Source organism: Rutidosis leptorrhynchoides, chromosome 1 (genome assembly GCF_046630445.1).
Source record: "Rutidosis leptorrhynchoides isolate AG116_Rl617_1_P2 chromosome 1, CSIRO_AGI_Rlap_v1, whole genome shotgun sequence".
Taxonomy (NCBI): domain Eukaryota; kingdom Viridiplantae; phylum Streptophyta; class Magnoliopsida; order Asterales; family Asteraceae; genus Rutidosis; species Rutidosis leptorrhynchoides.
Window position 1 is genome coordinate 716449338 of NC_092333.1, and position 19982 is coordinate 716469319.

General features: G+C 34.0%; 3 protein-coding genes across 3 annotated transcripts; 1 reads left to right on the forward strand and 2 right to left on the reverse strand.

The window, feature by feature from the left end:
- The first annotated feature begins 203 nt into the window (after positions 1-203).
- Positions 204-815, forward strand: LOC139854432 (uncharacterized). Its single transcript, XM_071843737.1, has one exon. The coding sequence runs from the start codon at positions 204-206 to the stop codon at positions 813-815; it is 612 nt and encodes a 203-aa protein (XP_071699838.1).
- A 5704-nt stretch (positions 816-6519) lies between these two features.
- Positions 6520-9304, reverse strand: LOC139854435 (uncharacterized GPI-anchored protein At1g61900-like). Its single transcript, XM_071843740.1, has 7 exons — positions 9118-9304; positions 7751-8356; positions 7434-7679; positions 7292-7303; positions 6807-6942; positions 6663-6703; positions 6520-6575 (listed from the first exon to the last, which is right to left on the reverse strand). The coding sequence occupies exons 1-7, from the start codon at positions 9302-9304 to the stop codon at positions 6520-6522; spliced, it is 1284 nt and encodes a 427-aa protein (XP_071699841.1).
- Positions 9305-10802: 1498 nt separating this feature from the next.
- On the reverse strand, positions 10803-18467 carry LOC139898799 (aconitate hydratase, cytoplasmic-like). The gene is made up of 20 exons (XM_071881613.1): positions 17908-18467; positions 17403-17507; positions 17115-17275; positions 16929-17021; positions 16516-16701; positions 16268-16429; positions 15943-16087; positions 15718-15860; positions 15210-15266; positions 15048-15127; positions 14886-14961; positions 14582-14767; positions 14419-14486; positions 14184-14302; positions 13567-13688; positions 13325-13423; positions 12526-13005; positions 12022-12120; positions 11699-11941; positions 10803-11155 (listed from the first exon to the last, which is right to left on the reverse strand). The coding sequence occupies exons 1-20, from the start codon at positions 18215-18217 to the stop codon at positions 11084-11086; spliced, it is 3006 nt and encodes a 1001-aa protein (XP_071737714.1). The 5' UTR covers positions 18218-18467; the 3' UTR covers positions 10803-11083.
- Between the last annotated feature and the right edge of the window lie 1515 nt (positions 18468-19982).

Consider the following 19982-nt stretch of genomic DNA (forward strand, 5'->3'; position numbering starts at 1 on the left):
TGACCTTGCGTGTTTTATGTTAAGATGTCAGTCATCACTTATGCATATGTATGTGTCATCATCAAAACATATTCTTTAGTTAATCATACTTTGGTTAATCATACTTAAGTTTATCGTTTAGTGCATTAACCCACATTCAACCAACAAGCTTCCTCTCCTTCATTTCGTCGACAAGTCATTTAGTCTCTGCATTAGGAGTTTTTATGACAGATTTGGGCCCGTTAATTTCTTGGGGATTTCTCATGTTTTTATCTCAGGAGAAATATGCTATTGAAATACTTGAGCAGACGAATATGCTTAATTTTAACCAATGTCGGAATCATGTGGACACTAATTCTAAGCTTGGGGTTGATGGTCCCACTGTGTGTGACCCCACATTGTATCGCAGCCTAGTAGGTGCTCTTCAGTATCTCACTTTTACTCGCCCAGATATTTACTACATCGTCCAACACATATGTTTGTTTATGCATGATCCTCGGGAGACCCATTTTCAACGCTCAAACGCATTCTTCACTACATTCGAGGCACTCTTGATCTCGGGGTTCAGTTGTTTGCTTCATCAATTGCATCTCTTGTGTCTTATTCAGACGCCGATTGGGTACGGTGCCCCTCAACACGTAGATCCACATCCGGTTATTGTGTCATTTTTGGCAATAACTTGCTATCTTTGTCTTCTAAGCTCCAACACACCACCCAGATCTAGTGTCGAGGCCGAATATCAGGGTGACGCCAATGCAGTTGTCGAACATGCTGGTTACGCAACCTTCTTCGGCGAGCTTCATTGTCCGCTTTTCATCCACCATGCTATAATGTGATAGGGTTAGTGTTGTTTACCTCTCGACCAACCCAGTTCAACATCAACGAACAAAGCATGGAGAGATTGATATTCACTTTGTTTGCAATCTTGTACTTACGAGTCATGTTCGCATTCTTCATGTTCCATCATGGTACCGGTATGCAGACACTTTTTACAAAGGGCTTACCGCCATCATTATTTGAACAGTTTCGTTTTAGTTTAACCGTTTGATCCTCTCCCACTAAAACTGCGAAGGGTTGTTAGATCATAAATATTTGCCCAATTGTTGGCCTTTTATCCTAGGCCCGCATAATTTATTAGTGTTGCATTTTGCCGATATATTAGTTGTAAAGGATCTGAATTAGTAGCATTAACTTCCATGTTATCCATCACTGCGTCAAAGGCCGCTAAAGGATCAGAATTAGTAGCATCAATTTTCACTCCCTCGGTAACAATATTTTTTCCTTTATTGAGTTTGTAAGCATCAGTTTTAAAATCGATCGGGCTATTGTTGACGCAATTACACACAGGGTCTTCGAATCTAAAGAAACTGAAACACCAAGCCCCGAGGGAGATGAGGAATCTTTAAAATTGATTGGACTTTCTTTAATTCGTTACCGCTTATACCAAAGCTCGCCCAAATTTTAGTCATTTACACAAATCAAACGACAATACCCTCTTTTTTAAATATTTTTTTAATTCTTTTTTGTATTTTTTTAAAATCATATATATATATATATATATATATATATATATATATATATATATATATATATATATATATATATATATATATATATGTTACATCCTAAATTTTCAAGATAATAATAATAAAATTTTATTTTTAGTGTTATCGTTATTTAACCGTATAGTGATTTTTATATCTTTGTGTCAAATTATATACGAAATCTAGAAATTTGTTAAGTGTAAGATTGTTGAAACTTGAGGGACTAAAAGAGTTAGAAGCTGAAACTTTTGGGTTTGAATTGAAAATATCAAATAATCAGTCTAAACTAGTTTACGAACCCTTGCTTCGCGCCGGAGGTTCGTTTTTTAATGTATTTTATTGCGTTTAGTTTGTAAAATTATTTCGTGGTTAACGATGATGTCGTTGAAGCGCAACTCGAGTCGAACTAAAAGGTATAATCCGTGAAAGTTTTAAATGTTATTTTAAATTAACATTACATGTGCATCTCCGCGTTTCGCTATGAAATTGTTGACTTTTAAAAATTTAACGCAAAATTAACGTGTATGAAAAGCACCTCAAATATTTAGCGTTTTTTAAAAAGCGTCCGTTTTGCGCATAGTTAGTGACATTGTGTTCCTAAAATTATTTCGAGTTTAACGATGGTGCCCGAAAAATTTAACTCGTTGCGAGCGAGAAGATATGACCCGCTGAATATTTGGGTGGAGTTTATTTAAGATTTTTTTATGAAAATAGGTATTCGACACTTTACCCCCTGTTTGGGGGGTCGATTTTAATTTTTGAAAAAAGTGTGAGGTTTTTTTTGGAAAATAAAAGAAAGATGGGAAAAAAAATGAGAGAATAAAAATGCCCTTAATACTATTCATGGGTTTTGTGTAATAGTTAATAGGGTAACATATCTGTATGTTACAAGTATCTTCTGTACACTTCTACAAACAACATTCAGTTCTTTTCCTTGTCACGTATAGAAGCCGCCATAAACCCTAGCTCAACCAAATTGAAGCCTAATTCGTGCCTTTTAATTCCAATTCGACCTAGAATCATTACTACAACGCAAGGTAATTCCCTCTCCTTTATTTAATAAGTTGAATCTGAGAAATTGACTAACCTTAAAATAATTAGGATTTTAATTAATCAAATTAAAGGGATGGTTTTGTTCCTATGTTGTTATAGGACAGTTAAGAACTTTAAAAATATGAATTAGATGGCGAAAAAGGTAAAGCTGGTTAAAAAGGATATTAATTCACGATTTTGCTGAATTAAAGTGGTCCAATTTGATGTAATGAAGCTGAATTGATACATACTTTGGATAGAAATACATTAACTAGGGTTATAGTATTAGTCAATGATTATTTAGTGAAGTTTGACTTTAAAAGTCAAACGATCTATGATGAGTATAGGTTGTAAATAAGTGATCAACATGTTCATGAGTTGTTATTGTGTTGTTTCTTAGGTGCTAAGTACTAAGGCGTGATCGTGTTACAGTTATAGCTAATTAAGGTGAGTATATGAGACTTAAAACAGGTAGCCGGGTCATATTGAATTGATTACAATTATGTAATAGATTTAATATGACTAACGCAGTTTTGCAGTATTTATGAAGTGTTTATGCCGTTATACATATGTTATATTATTGCCGTTCTTATCGTTATTGCCAATTAACATATGTAAAGCCGATTATATGCCGTTTATATATGCTGAAAGGATCCTATGCAGCTATGCAGTTTTGTGATATTAAATGATGTGCATAATGATTATTTATGTACATTAACATCGTATGTTATTTGTATAATTCTTATACTCACTAAGCATAAAGCTTATTCTTTAAGCCGTTAATATTGTAGGTACCGAAAGTTTTAAGGGAAAGAGGCCTAGGAAGGAAGTAGTCAAGTCAGAACGTGGATGATCTTGATAGTAGGTTACATCCCTTTTGATCACAGTTATGTTTGATACTAATGCTAGTGTACGCCCTTTTGAAGTTAAAACTAAAAGTGTTGTTTTGTTGTTTGTTGTATAATAGTCGTGTAGTTTGGTTTGACTACTCTGGTTATGTTGTTAGTTTAAAGTGCCGAACGGTTGGTTTAGAAATGAAATAGCAGTCATTTTTGTGTGGTATATTGGAAGTGTATTAACTACCCATTTGTACCCTTTGACTCGTTTGGACCATTTGATGTCACATTGTATATTTGTTGGTTTGTACGCGTCCACCATGTTGTCTTAAGTCTATTTGCAGGTTTTGATACTTTGAAAATGAGTTTTGAGCTTATTTTGGTTAAGGTAGGAAATTATGATCCATTTGGGTCATAATTGTCCATCTTGACCCGTTTGCACCATTCTTCGAAATCTGAAGTTCCTGACGCGTTTAGAATGTCATTTTAGAGTTTTAAAATGATTTTGGGTCACTCGGGTACAATGGATAAGGATTTGGGTCGTTAACTAAATTTGGTGTCAATTTGGGTAAAAGTGCTAAAGCGGCTCTCGGGCCTACTTTACGGGCTTGTAAGTTGAAAATGGCCAGGTCTGGACAAAAACTAACGAGTGGGACTGAAAGTATTCGTAACAAGCTTTAAAACGGTATATGATATGTATGGTATTTTTGAATCTAAATATGTTTTAAAACGGTGTCAAAGTCGCCTGTTTCAGCTGATGGTTGCTGGATCAGGTCAGTAAGTAGCACATCAGTAACACTTGTGGGGCTATTTTCGGTGGGCCATAATTATTAAACCGTAACTCCATTTTTAATGAGTAAAGCGTCTACGGAAAGGTGGAAGAGTGTACTTTTCAATGGTCACAGTCTAAAGTTTTAAATATGCTTGTGTGGGACCCAGAATCTGTTGAAAAGTGGCTGTACACACGCAAAAAAAAAAAATCTGTCAAAATTAAAAAAATTCAAGGGCGTTATAATATATTTATATATTATATATAGTGGTAGGATCAAGGGGGAAGTAACCAATCAGGGGGAAGCAAATTTTTTTTTTCTTTTTTTGAAAAAACGTTGTTCACGAACATTATAGATTGGATGAAAATATGAACATTTAATAAAGACACTTTGTGATAAATGTTTTTATTTTGGCGGGAAAACGCTCGAAGAAGTAATATATAACAATTATCATGTTTTTCGAGCGTATGTTGAGGTTTTAGATATTAGGGTTTAGATATTAGGGTTTATAGGGTTTAGCTATTAGGGTTTAGAAATTTAGGGTTTAGGGTTTAGATTTAGGGTTTAGATTTAGGATTTAGATTGAGTTTTTAACACGAATGATTTAGAGTTTAGGGTTTAGGGGTTTGGGGTTTTGGGACTAAACCCAAAACACCAAACCCTAAACTCTAAATCGGGCTAAATTTTACTTCACAAAACATGAAGAAAAAAAATGTTAACATTCTTCACGATCAATTTTATCTTGAATGTTATTTTTGTCGATCGTTTTACCTCCTAAATAATAACATTCATCTCGAAGTGTCTTTTTTAAATGTTCATATTTTCGTGTGATCTTGATGCCTGAAAAAAAAATTCCAAAAAAACGAAAAAAAAAAAAAATAAATTTCTTCCCCTCGTTTCCCCCCGATTGGTTACTTCCCCATTGATCCTGCCCCTGTATAGTGGTAGGATCAAGAGGGAAGTAACCAATCGGGGGAAGCAAATTTTTTTTTTTTTTCGTTTTTTTAAAAAACTTTGTTCACGAACATTATAGATGGAATGAAAATATGAACATTTAGTAGAGACACTTTGTGATAAATGTTTTTATTTTGGCGGGAAAACGCTCGAAGAAGTAATATATAACAATTATCGTATTTTTCGAGCGTATGTTGAGGTTTTAGCTATTGGGGTTTAGATATTAGGGTTTAGATATTAGGGTTTATAGGGTTTAGATATTAAGGTTTAGAAATTTAGGGTTTAGGGTTTAGATTTAGGATTTAGATTGAGTTTTTTAACACGAACGGTTTAGAGTTTAGGGTTTAGGGTTTGGTGTCCATAAACCCAAAACACCAAACCCTAAACCCTAAACTCTAAATCGGGCTAAATTTTACTTCACAAAACATGGAGAAAAAAAACGTTCATATTCTTCACGAACAATATTATCTTGAATGTTATTTTTGTCGATCGTTTTTTCGCCTAAATAATAACATTCATCACGAAGTGTCTCTTCTAAATGTTCATATTTTCGTGTGATCTTGATGCCGGAAAAAAAAATTCCAAAAAAAAAACGAGGAAAAAAAAAAATTTTGCTTCCCCCGATTGGTTACTTTCCCATTGATCCTGCCCATATATATATATATATATATATATATATATATATATATATATATATATATATAATTAGTAAATTTATATACATGTAACGGTTGAACCGGGGTTTTTATTGTCATTATTTCACTACGAGTAAAATAAATGAGAAGCATTTAGTTTTGTACGTATCGATAATATACACATTGTAATTGTAAAATATAATACGTCTAAAAGAAAAATTAACAAATACATAAAGATTAGTCTCGTGTGTGTATATATATCTTTATGTATTTGTTAATTTTTCATTTTACGAAAAACCATCGTATTTTTCTTAATTTACTAACATGGAACCCACAAATGTTAAAGACTGGCTCGTGAAATTCAAGGAGAAATCCCTCTATAGTGAATACATTGTAAAGAGATAAAAGAAGTTCAATTCTAAGTGTTATTAGGAGATTCAAATCATGCAAGAAAGCAAGTCAGGTAACCTTTTACATACTAAAAAATCTTCTATATAATAAAAAAAATATTGTATATAATTTTCTACAGTATATAATATAGCAGTTACTAGGCTTAAGCCTTTAAATGCACTTTAGACAACTTCTAACCCATTTGACCCCTCCTTCATAGTATCTAATTTCTTCTGTTTGACCCGTTTAATACGATATCAATAAACTGCAACCTGAATCGTCTACGTTGTCACACCCACATTAGCTTTGAAGCGTTCCACAGACACAATCTTGGCTTGTTATAAAATCTTCAAACGCGTAAGTAACATGGTCTCCAGCATTAAATAAACAAGTTGATTACCAACAAACTTGAAACTAACAGAGTACTCCGCAGCCCTTTAAAATCGATATTTCAAGAATTAATATAAATAATAATAAAGATATTAACAACTTGGTTTTTCAATAAACAAAAAATAAGCTTACCACTCTGATCAGATGCTGCTTTAGGAAGTGCTGGAAGCACGGTGCCTGTGAGTTACAATAACCATGTTAATAGATAACTCTGAAAATAAATAAAGTGTACTATTTAGATGAATAATATAATTGATAGACATACTTATATTAGATGATGGAGCAGCAGAATAACCGTTTAACGAAGGCCATGGAGCTGCAACATTATCATTAAGGTCACATTTGAAACCAATTCCCGATATTTCATCGTACGTCACATCCAAAGGCAAGCTTGGGAAGAGACAGCCAGAGTCTAAGCAAAAGATTACAAGTTTTAGATTAAACTACACAAGGGGAATAATACTTTATACTTGGTATGTTAAACTAACTTAATAAGTAGTGGTACAATGGGTGGGTCATACAATCGGGTAACAGATCAAAATGATCAATTTTACTAAGGCTTCAGCGCAAAACCATTTTGTCCGAAAAAGATAAGTATTTAACAATAATGCATCTTAAATATGGTTACAAATTTATTCATTGCATTATTTTTATAAATTTACCCATTTTGACCCGTTTGGCCCATTCATAAGTAAATCGGTTTAAAATCTAATATTTTGACCTCTACATTTTTAAACACATAAAAAGTCAAGAATGAGTACCTTGTGATCCAACTGTTATATAGAAAGTAGGTAGTTCCATGACCGATAACATCAAAATGCCAATACACAGCCTAAATATTAGTTAAAATGCTCGAAAAAACGCTGTAAACAAGAAATCTTAAGAGCTACAACGAAAACTAACCTTGGAGAGAAAAATCTTTGAGCTTTACGCGACAAATGTCATATACATTGGTGGAGACATTATCTTTTTGCAAATTTGCAGCCAGCGAATATGCGCAATTGAAGGCTTGCAAGTTTGTAATAAAGCTTTGATCTTGCAATTGAGTAACATAATTCTTGATCTCGCCACAACAAGCTGTCTGATTACTTATTCTATTTCCACATTCTTTCGTAACGTTCTTCGTTTCAGGAAAGACAAGTGGACAAACTAGACCAAAAGAGTAAATGGTCAGGTCGGTTAACGGGTCAAAAATGGGTTTAATGGGTTGGATTTGTTACCTTGGTTGATCTTGCAACTAGAAATTCCTCGTAATACTTTGCTTGCGTAAGTTGGGTCAAGTTTACTTGCGAGCCATCGAAGCACAATCTTTTTACAATCATCGATCACAGATTCACGAGCTAATGATATAGAATCTCTGACCATATTTGACCCGCTAATATTTCTTGAAGCAATCTTGACAGCAGCTTCTGTTATAGCACTTTGACATACTTTGTGGTGACACTCTTTAACCGGATCAATCTTTTCACAAGATTCAATAATTGTAGGAATGTTAATAATGTTCTCGATTTCATTTACGTCTACAACGGGACAAGAAGCCTGTGCAACATCTGATGAGTGAATCGAGCATATTTTGAGAAGTTGGCTGTTGGAACCTTCAGCTTCTAAGATTTGTGCAATGTCGGAGAGGCAATGTTCGGCGTGATTTTCATTAATCGCTAGGGTTCCAGATGAGAAACTGGATTGACCTAATAAGATCTTTATTGTGGCATCTAGTTGAGGACAACATACTGCATTTGCTAAATATGGAGCTAGTGGACCCCAACAATCAATTGCTGTTGTGGTTAGTACTGTTTCACCATCTGAAAAGTTCAATGGACACTTCCCTGTAATGTTAAAACACCTTTTATTAAAAGAGGTGGGAATATGGGCAGGTTGGCATTTGACAAGTTCAATGGTAGTGGTCTGACACTCTTTTGTTAGGGGGGCTAACATTGCCCAAAAGGTTATCCCCCGACTTTGAAATCCACCCAATGTCGCCTTTCGCACATTGCGTTGCGGGGCTGCGGGGACGGGGACGTCAGACGTGGGGGTGCGGGGTGGGGGGTGGGGTGAGGTTTACCGGCCATGCCCTCGTATTGGCCCGAGTTTCCTCCAGGACAGCATTTGAGGGCGGGTTATGCAACTGCGGGAGATGATCACGTGGGTGATTTAGTCCCCTGGGTGATCCCAACTACTGTTAAAAAAAATGGACGCTACCCTGGCATGTTAAAACAGCTTCATCATAGTACAAATATATATATGATCCTTTTTTACAAAAATAGGTGGGAATATGGCCCGGTTGGGTACAAGCCAAAAAGGTCAAGTTGAAACGGGTCAGTTTTTTATATTAAGCTTGTGTTATGCATCCAAAAACTAGAGTTTAGGGGGTGTTGATCTACAAATTTTTTGACCCATTTGACCCGTTAGGCATTTAGCTAATTAATTTCTTTGATATGAACCATTTGAGATAAAAACAACCTACCTGGACTCATTTATACATCAAAATCTTTCATTTTAAATTTTAAATTTTAAATTATAATAATATAATATGCCTAATCCTGTGATGGTGAATTAAATAAGATGATTAAGGCGAAGGCAAATATACCTGTTAAAATTGGCATGCCAACGTTCGTGTATGGCATCAAAGGTGAAGGTGCGAGTAACGGAAGATCAGGCTGAGGATCGAAAGCAGGTGGGGACTCGACAGGCGATCGTAGATCATCGAAACTAGTAATTTTCAGAAAAAGTAGCAGCAGCAATGCGAATCGAATACTTAGCCATTGATATTCCATTTTCAGACAATTTGAAGATTAGAATATAAGTGAAATCATAGATTGAATTGAAACAATGTGTGTGAAATTTATTAATGGAAATGGTGTTGAGTTTAATTTGAAGGAGTTATGAAACAAGTCCATATGCAACTGTTTGTTTGTTGTTTGTTTCACACGGAAGGGAAGTGGAGTCTGAAGTCAATGACTTCAAATACAAGAATGGGGTCACGTGCAACGCGTATGCCGCCATTTCTGCTGAAAATCAGTGCCCGGAATTATGATTGGGTACCACTAGGAATAAAAGATGCTGTATGGTAATAACCTATCAAGAAAATTATAAAAAAGGTTAATTATGAGTTGCTATATTTAAAGGCAAAAGGGATCGAAAATGGGACAGGACAGGTTGACAAAATAATTTATAACATGTGTGGTTAATTATTAGTTAACATTTTTTTTATATATAATTTTCTTTCAAAAAAAGATAACATTGTTTAAATATTGTGAAAATTATTGTCATATAATTGCTTAATCATAATATCATAATTTTCTAGACGGTTTAATTAATTTAGTATATTGTGAATTGAATAATTGTATATATTTATGAATTAATTCGTTTTCATGAGTATGTGAGTTCTCTTTTTTTTTTAAAAAAAAAAAAAAAAAAAAAAAAAAAAAAAAAAAAAAAAAAAAAATTTAACCAGTTGATAATCGATAAAAGGTCATTAACTTAGATCCATGAGAGTTCAAATACTAGATCGAAACAATTGTGTATATTATTAGTGTGTTAGTGGGTACGTGAGTTGTCTTTAGAAAAAGCCTGGCCACTGGTTCGAAGCCGGTTCCAATTCCCGATTCAACCGTTAAACGGGCAGTTCTCCCTAATTTGAAAACAAACGAATAAAAATAGAAATATGTGATTTTGATGTTTAAAGAGGGGATATATGATATTCTCATAAAAATATTACCTTGATTTTTCTGATTCAATCGTTGGACCGGACCGGTTGAACCGGTGTTCAAAGTGAGAAAATTGAGAATGAGCATTACTTGGTAGATAACTTCGGGATAAATGTTGTTGGGATCATATAAAACAGCCTTATACCTTCACCTGTAATAATGCTGATATATAGAATCCTCAAAATATTACAGAAATAAGATAAGATTATTATCATTTTAATAAAAGACTACATAGATGATAGTTTAAAAGATGTTAACATTACATGCATGAATGATACCGAGTAAATACTGTAAAATAATTATTTTGTCGTTACCATTGTAAATTATTCGTAGAAAAGAAGTCACAATTTTGCTTAGAGAGGTTGATAAAAAAAAAAGGGTGCTCCCAAGGTAGCCTAAACTCGATTCTTAATTAAATGGATCCAATGGCCATTGGTTACTGTGATTTTGTCTTTCCCTATTTTTAAACCTTCAGAAGTTATAATCTAATGAAGCTGATACAAGTTGGTTTAATGGCGTTATATTACAGAAATATGATATATCATGGTGACTGCACAATCTAAGCTCAACGAATTACGAAATATCATCTCGTATTTCCTCGTATCAACAGAAGTTCAGATACATATCTATAGAACTGAGGGAAATATCAGCCTGACATCAGTAGCAGGATTAGAGTATTATTACAAAAAAATGGCTACCACAATTGCAGATCAAATTGGCCGTCTGCTAAAAGACTAATCTGAAAATTCCATACCCTTGATGTACAAATCATACACATGGAGGAAAAACAGTTTATTTTTCTATTGCTCAAATTGTACAATTTAATAAAGCTCTCGGATTACGACATCACTTTTTTGCTGATAGTTGTCTGATAACATATGGAAGAATGCCGCCATGATTGAAATACTCCAATTCCACCTGTTTAAAGCAAATTATACAACAAAGGTTATAGGCATGGTGAGACAAAGTATGTCCATAGAACATGCTAATACAACTTTTTCCATACAAAATTTATGAATAAAGAAAAATTGTTGGATCGGCTGTTTGGGCCATAAACTGATGATTTTAACACCGGTACGGTTGAATTGTGTTGACCGCCAACATTTACTTTTAACTTTGTAGGTATATGAAGTAACATACTAAATATGATTACAAACGTGCTTTAGAATGCCAAACACACACCTCACCCAACCTATTATGTACAACTGCACACTAGACATTATGAACGTTTTAAAACTGCACACTAGACATTATGAACGATTAACTTTGAAGCAATACAAGTCGAGTTGACCCGCCGACAACTCTCAGTTTTTAGATATTGAAATGTACTAAATATGGATATACTTGGCAACTTTCAAGACACTAACTTCATAGCTAACTTTTTATAAACATACCCATTTGACCCATTATAGATAAGGTACAGTGTGTAATGGAACTGTAAAATATGAAGTGGAGACGTACCTCAGTGTCAAATCGGGCGACACACGTGAATGATTTTCCAGTATCGGTTTTGACGGTGACATCCTGGCCGGGTCGAATCTCACTGATGTTGCTTGGAAGGTCAATGGTGTATCGTTCATGACCAGTTAACTGTAGTGTATCTGCATCTTCACCGGCTTTAAAACAAAGTGGTATAATTCCCATACCTACCAAGTTACTGCGATGGATCCTCTCAAAACTTTTTGCAATTACCGCTTTAACCCCCTGTGGAATATTATTATAATTATCAGAAATAATATTTAGCAAAAAGTTTAAAGGGTATGATTGTAAATATCCCAACATACCAATAACATAGGACCCTTGGCAGCCCAATCTCGGGAACTTCCGCTTCCATACTCTGCTCCAGCCAACACGATTGTATCCTGACCAGCAGCCTTGTACCTCTGAAAATGGGAATTAATGGTGGTTTGTCAAGCATACAGTTGGCAATATGAGCAGGTCCCACAGATTGGGTAAACAGTTAAAACATGCACTTTTTTTATAACGCATAAACTGGTTAAGATATGATCAGCCTAGGTTGATCCTATTTAGACTACAAGTAAGATTTACAAAAATCAAATAATTTAACTTCGTAAGTAAAATAACTAGAAGGTTTTCTGATATATGAACCAAACGGATGATTTTTCATCCGTTTAACCCGAGGTTAAACATAACCTGAATCGCCTCATGAAGTGAACTAGTTGAAATTACTACCTCTAGTAAAAGACACAGTACCATATTGATCTGTTAAAAGGACTTTTACAATGACAAGGATATATTACTAATAATGGTCATGTACGGAAACTTACGGATGCTGCATCAAACACCGAGAGTTTTTCTCCTGTGGGGATATGAACAGTTTTTGGGCCAACTTCACCCTTTAAAAGCTTGTTGACAATGCGGATATTGGCAAAAGTACCCCTGGCCATAATTTCGTCATTACCTCGTCGACTGCCATAAGAATTAAAATCTTTTCGTTCAACACCACGTTCAAGAAGAAACTTTGCAGCTGGGCTGTCTTTGTGAATACTTCCTGCAGGGGAAATGTGATCGGTTGTGATACTGTCACCGAAGTTGAGCAAGCAATACGCATCCTTCACACCATGGGCCCCAGGGGGGTCCATTGTCATATTTTTGAAATATGGGGGCTCATGAATGTATGTAGAGTTTGAATCCCATGTGTATAGCTGGGATTCGGGTACTGACAGATCATTCCACATGGGATTTCCTTCGGTGATGGATTTATAAGTACTCTTAAACATCTCAGGCAGAACACTTGATTGAACAGCCTGCACCAATCACATTTACAGGCTATAAGTTATAACATAACATTAGATAAGATGAACAGCCTTTAATAAATGAAGCAGCTTTGAACCATTTATCTATAAATGGGTCAAACATGGGTTAAGTAATATTCAAGACAAGGTAAGATGGGTTGAGCTGAAGGATTTAACTAAGATGTAAATGGGTCAAACAAGTAGGAAGACATACAACGTATTCAAATGTATTAAAGCTTCTAAATCTATTTATTAGAGACAGTTAATTATTTTTGTAAGGTCGCTTTGGCGAACATATTTAGCACATAAACAGTACCACACAATTACTAACCTCAGCAATCTCTTCGGTAGACGGCCAGATATCCCTGAAGTAAACGCTCTTCCCATCTTTTCCAACTCCAATTGGGTCTTTTTCAAAATCAATATCAACCTAGGAAACGGAAGTATGGAAAATAACTAAGCTGGATTAATCAAATAATCCCTTTTTTTAAGGGACACATTCTCTACTATATAAATTTTCATATGAATTAACTATGGAATTAATGTTAAAGTTAAATGATGTGAAATAGTTACCGTGCCAGCAAGAGCATAGGCAACAACCAAAGGAGGCGATGCAAGATAGTTTGCTCTTGTCAATGCATGAACACGCCCCTCAAAGTTTCGGTTTCCGGATAGAACAGCTGATGCAATGATATCTGCAAACATCACCAGATGGTCATATACACGTTCACTACATGCATAGCACAACGATGAGAAGAAAGTAGAGTTCAAAACCATAAATAGAAAAAGGTTGGGTTATCTGGCTAGGTAAAGATTAAATCAGGTTCAAGACAAAATGGATAACTTTTGTGCTGATAGAACCAGGTCGAGTTGGCCGATAGTATTTTTGAGCAAAATTTTAAATTTTGTATGAACAATGTCAAATATGACCTGAAAAACAATATTATTTTCATACATAACTGGGTTTTTAAATAAAATAGTTTGTGATATTTATACATTCACAATACAATTTGGGCCTATTTCAACCCATCTTACCCTTTATATCTTTTGCCAATTATTATCCTAATTTTAATCAACATAACCAAATTGAATCATTCATCAGTAAATCTGTAAATGGGTCTGAATTGCCACATCTAGCTACAGCTTTCTTGATTAGCTCAAAATAAGAAGTGAAAATGAGAGTTATATACCATTATCAGTTATCGCAGCACCAACAGATTCATCCAACTCCCCTGAATTTCCAATGCATGTCGTGCAGCCATATCCAACAATGTTAAACCCTTGCTCATTCAAATACTTCTGCAACCCACTGTATTAATACAAACTCATACCGATGTTAGTTTTTGACTTTTACATGTTCATGGGAAATAAACTAACAAAGCAATTTATAGCATTCATGTTCTTCAACGAGGACAGACAAATAACCTTTGAAGCAAATACTTTGTAACAACTCCAGATCCAGGAGCAAGACTGGTTTTAACCCATGGTTTGACCTGATCATCAACCAATAGATGATGAAAACTGACTAAATGCAACTATAAAGGATTTGTGAAATTCGGTTATGACCAGAACATAACACATGACTAACCTGTAGACCCAGTTCACAGGCCTTTTTGGCAACAAGACCTGCCCCAAGCATAACACTAGGGTTTGATGTATTTGTGCAACTTGTAATAGCAGCAATAACAACACTTCCATGCCTTAGTTCAGCTGGCTGTCCATGAAAATCTAACTTTGCAACTTTGTCTTGAGCATCTTTTGGTACTGCAAAGCCCTACAATGTGTTTTTCAAAACGGTACAGATTAGAAAATGCTATGATACTTTGTAAATATGTGACACTTGTGCACAAAATGTTCAGATTAGATGTAGGTGTTCACGAAGTGAGGCTCACCTTGAATCCAACTTTATTATCAAGGCAAGAATGCCAATCTGCTTTCATGTCTTTCAGAGGGACCCGGTCATGAGGTCTGCCAAAAGAAAGAGGGAATAACTGATTAAAAACATGGTAGAGATGAATGGTAATGCAGGACCCATTGAATAAACAGAGGCATACCTCTTTGGCCCTGAAATACAAGGTTCTACTTCTGAAAGGTCTAGGTTCAAATAAGATGAGTAGACTCTTTCTTGTTGTGGCTGAAATTACAAATCACATATTTGCATGTTAGACTAAAATATACCAGCCCGAATGGCAATAAAGAAGCATAAAGCACCTTACCTCATTATAGTCGACAAACATATTGTTTGCACGTAAGTATGCTTCTATCATAGCAACCTGAAATTTACGAACAAAGAACGCATCCTCAAAGAGTGAAAAGAAGAGAAATAGGTGGAACAATAGGTGGGCCGGACGTGTTGCGTGATGCGTCTAACCAAATCAGTGTGAGTCAAACATGGTGGGTGGAGTTGACCACAAAAAAGATATTCTCACTTTTGGTCTTTCTAATTCACTACTGTGATGTGTAAAATATGCAAAGTGCGATTTGTAAAATGATTTTATAAAATTATCTAATTTCTTCGAATAAATTATTTATATAGTTTTTATATGCACTTTAAAAACCACCTGTCTTGAAATTTATAAATAATTTGTAAAATGATTTTTCAGTTTTGACTGCTTTAAATTTAATATTACCCAAATCAACAAATTTACATGAAAATGTGTCGAAATTGCCTCCTCTAAATAACTAACTTACATGCCCCACACGTAAAAATGATAATGAACATACCGCATCATCACTTCGACCAGTTAACTTGAGATACTGAAGAGTAACATGATCGACCGGGAAGAAACCCATCGTTGCACCATATTCGGGAGACATGTTGGCTATAGTAGCCCTGTCTGCAAGTGATATTTTACCCACACCATCCCCTAACAAAATAAAATGTACATATCAGTAACTAAATGATCTTTCTTTATCCGGCATTTACAAACCATAACTAATTTTACCGACCATGAAATTCAACAAATTTCCCTACAACACCATGCTTCCTCAACATTTGTGTGACAGTCAAAACCAAATCAGTAGCTGTTACACCATCGCACAATTTCCCTGATAACTTGAACCCGACAACACCAGGCAAAACCATGCTCATTGGCTATCAATGTAGACAAAAAAATTACAGTCAGAAAATTTACAGAAGCATTTTGAAAGATTGTTTAAGTTACAAGATTAATCCATAATTCATCATGGTAATTATTTTATTTTATTAATATATATATATATATGTGTGTGTGTGTGTGTGTGTGTGTGTGTGTGTGTGTGTGTGTGTTCTTACCTGCCCAAGCATAGCAGCCTCGGCTTCAATTCCCCCAACACCCCAACCAGCAACACCTAACCCGTCAATCATAGTAGTGTGAGAATCCGTCCCAACAACACTATCAGGGTATAGCATTCCATCATTGTTGAAAACAACTCTTCCAAGATATTCAAGGTTAACCTAAAAATTGCAAATTTATTCATATGAAACTAGAATAATGAAAAACAAAGGGATTGGAATTCTGATACACCGATAAAGTTGTATACCTGATGCACAATACCAGATCCTGGTGGGACAACAAGCATGTTTTGGAAAGCTTTGGATCCCCACTTAAGAAACGCAAATCTCTCCTTGTTTCTCTGAAATTCAAGTTCCATATTTGCTTTCACAGCATTTTCAGATCTCGCAACATCAACTTGAACCGAATGATCAACGACAAGATCCACGGGAACCTGCACCACAAAATCAAGATGAGAAAAATCATAATGGATTGCGTTCTAATTAACCCATTTTAAGAAAGATTTTGAAATTTGATTGACTATGTATGACCACATATAATAATTAGCATAATGCACATAGTCAAGCATGCCTTAACTTGTTTTAAATGCAACAATTCTAGCGAATGTAGGCAATGACATCAGATATAGTTCAGTGACGTAAGGTATAACAAAATGCATACCAACGGATTAATTTTGTTGGAGTCTCCACCAAGATTATTCATGGCATCACGCATACACGCAAGATCTACCACAGCAGGTACACCAGTAAAATCCTGAACAGTAAAGAAACATTACAACACAACTTCTCTAATAAAAAATGAAATGCATATGAAATTGAAAACTAAAATTAAACAAAAAATAGATACCTGCAAGAGAACACGAGCCGGCTTGAATGGAATCTCAACCTGCTGTGGTGCACTCTTCTCCCAATCAATGATCTTCTCAACATCCTCCTTTGTTACTTGGAAATTGTCGCAATTACGGATAGCCGATTCGAGAAGAATCCTAATTGAATATGGCAGCTTGTCTGATGCCAAAATCAAATAAAAAGGAATTAGTATCAATATGAGAACCACAATGAGTGTAATCAAATAGAAAAATCAGTTTATAACTTAGGAATAGTATAAAGAATTCCGATGTTATATGTATATTACCAACTCTTGGATCATTCAGAGCAGGCAAACTATAGAACTTTCCGAATTCTCCACCTCCAGGCTTAGGGAGACCAGTCAAAATCCCACTGAAAGCATTCTCAGAGGCTGTAGATACATTCAAATTATGAAAATCACTGAATCAGATTCAAATTCATCTAAAGTAAAAGATGAAAAATGATAGTATATCAATAAACCAATAATTTAATAAACTTAAGTGTATACTAGCTCACAGTAATACAAGTACGCCTGAAATAGGTTTAACTTCGGACTTTATAATCCTGCGTGTGTTGTAAGCTACTATCACATCATCTGAATTCATAATCCTTTATTCAAATTTCATAATTAACTTTTTAGTCATACATGTTACATCACCTCCAATAATTGGACACTCTACTGTAACTAAAAAAAAATAAATAAATAAAAAAACATAAACAAATATTCAAATAAAAACCAAATATATACTGATGAATATATAGTATATCGTATCGGAGATGAAGCAAATGACCTTTAGTGGAGAGACTACGGTGAAAACGATCTAATACAGGAGAAGCAGAAGTCCTGATCTGAGAGGACAACGAAGCCGGTGACTTCCAATCAACACCGTGACTCCATCGAGATCGTACGGTACGGAAAGCCGCCGATGCAGTAGTATGAGATCGGAGCTGTGACGACGGCGCCGGTGAGGGTGACGGTGCCGGAGCGGGAGACGTTGATTTATTGGAAAGAGAAGAGTGAAACCTGGTGGCTGATGAAGAAGAAGAACACCTAGAAGCTCGTCGGAGAAGAGATGAATAATGAGGTCCCGTTATATGCATGATGATGATGATGAAATTGAAATTGTGATTGAATTACAGAAGCATATATGAAATGAAATGAAATCCAGTGTTGAAAATGAAGATTTTTTTTTTTTGGGTTATGAAAAAAGATAAGAATAATATTCGGAAAGGGCGTGTGGAAAGGGCAAGTAGCAGAAGCTGCGGGGAATTACAGTTATGTTGTGGTGGATGATGATTCCATTTAAATATAATTTCTCCTACGATTCTTCTTTCATCAAGAAATCAAAAATCAATTTGAATTACGCCCCATTAGAGTTTTTTTTTTTTTAATTAAGAATGTTTTACGGAGTGTGTTTTATTTATTTATTTTAATTGATATTTTTTTATATATTTATACCTTTAATAATTTAATGATTTATGTTTTAATATTTATTATTGTATTGATTATTAATTAAAAGTTGACTTTTGAGTTGATTTTTACTGTCGTGTGGAGCTCGCATCGTAAGATATTTGGTCAAATTCAATAACGAGCGAAATTCTCGTTTTGAGTTGTTAAGTCATGCGTCTAAAGATAGTCTTTGAATCCGAAGTCACGCAAGGAGACGAGTGACATGGTTATAAAAATATAATAGTTTGGTATTATCTCTATTTTTTAATATTATTATTATTATGCTTTTATTATTATTATTATTGTATATATATTAGAAAAACATTTTCAATGTTGAATGAGGGTATTCGTAATTTATTTAAAATTAAAAGAAAAGTAAATATGAGGTTTTTGTATGTTAAAATACAACATTTTTTTATTTTTTCAATAAACTTTCAATATTTATGAAAGTAATCAATTTGTAATATTATTTATTAATTTTGTTAAATAGATTCCTAACATGGATAAGTTTAATTTTAGTGTTTCAAATAAGTGTTAATCACGGGAATTATGGAGAAATTGTCGATGTGGTTTTATTTTACAAAATATACATCAAAACAAATAAGAGATTAAGAGGTACTCCGTATATATAACGACCCTCATTTTTCCATCTATATAATGCCCGAACAAAAGATTTAAGTATAATGAATAAACTCTAAGTACTAATAAAAGGTCGTTATATACATACGAAATTAACGAACGTTAAACGAATAATAAATTTTATTCAACAACGTACGCGTAAGAATTTTTATAAAAAAAAAAAAAAATTATGTCATAACATGATTACATATAAAATACTTATATTAATTTTGTATTTAGTTAATATATTATACAATTAATAAATACAAGTATATATAAATGTAGTAACATATATAAAACTAATAAAATTATAAAGTAATAATAATTTAATTAAATAAAAACCACATTTAGTAATTATAATTTTATAAATACCGAATATATATTTATATTTATCAAAATTCGTATTTAATAATTAAATAAAAATAGAAATTTAGTTAGTTAACATTTTTAGAACTATGAAATATATATATATATATATTTTAAAAAGTAGTATTTTTTTATATATAAACTAGATCTAGATCCACTTTTATTTATTTTATTCCTACTTTTAACTTTACTTTTATTTATTTATATTTTGAAATGGTGGCATGACTGGCCATAAATACTTTTAATTTTTTTACAAGACACTAGTTATTTTTTTATATAAACTTTTGTATTTTTTATTTTCTCTTTACCAAAAATTGTAACTATAAATACCATAGCCTAGTTCACAAATTTTGTACACCAAAAACTTGAAGAATTCTCTCTCAAACCTCTGCAAAAATTATTTTTGTAAGTTCTCTATATTATTTTTATAGT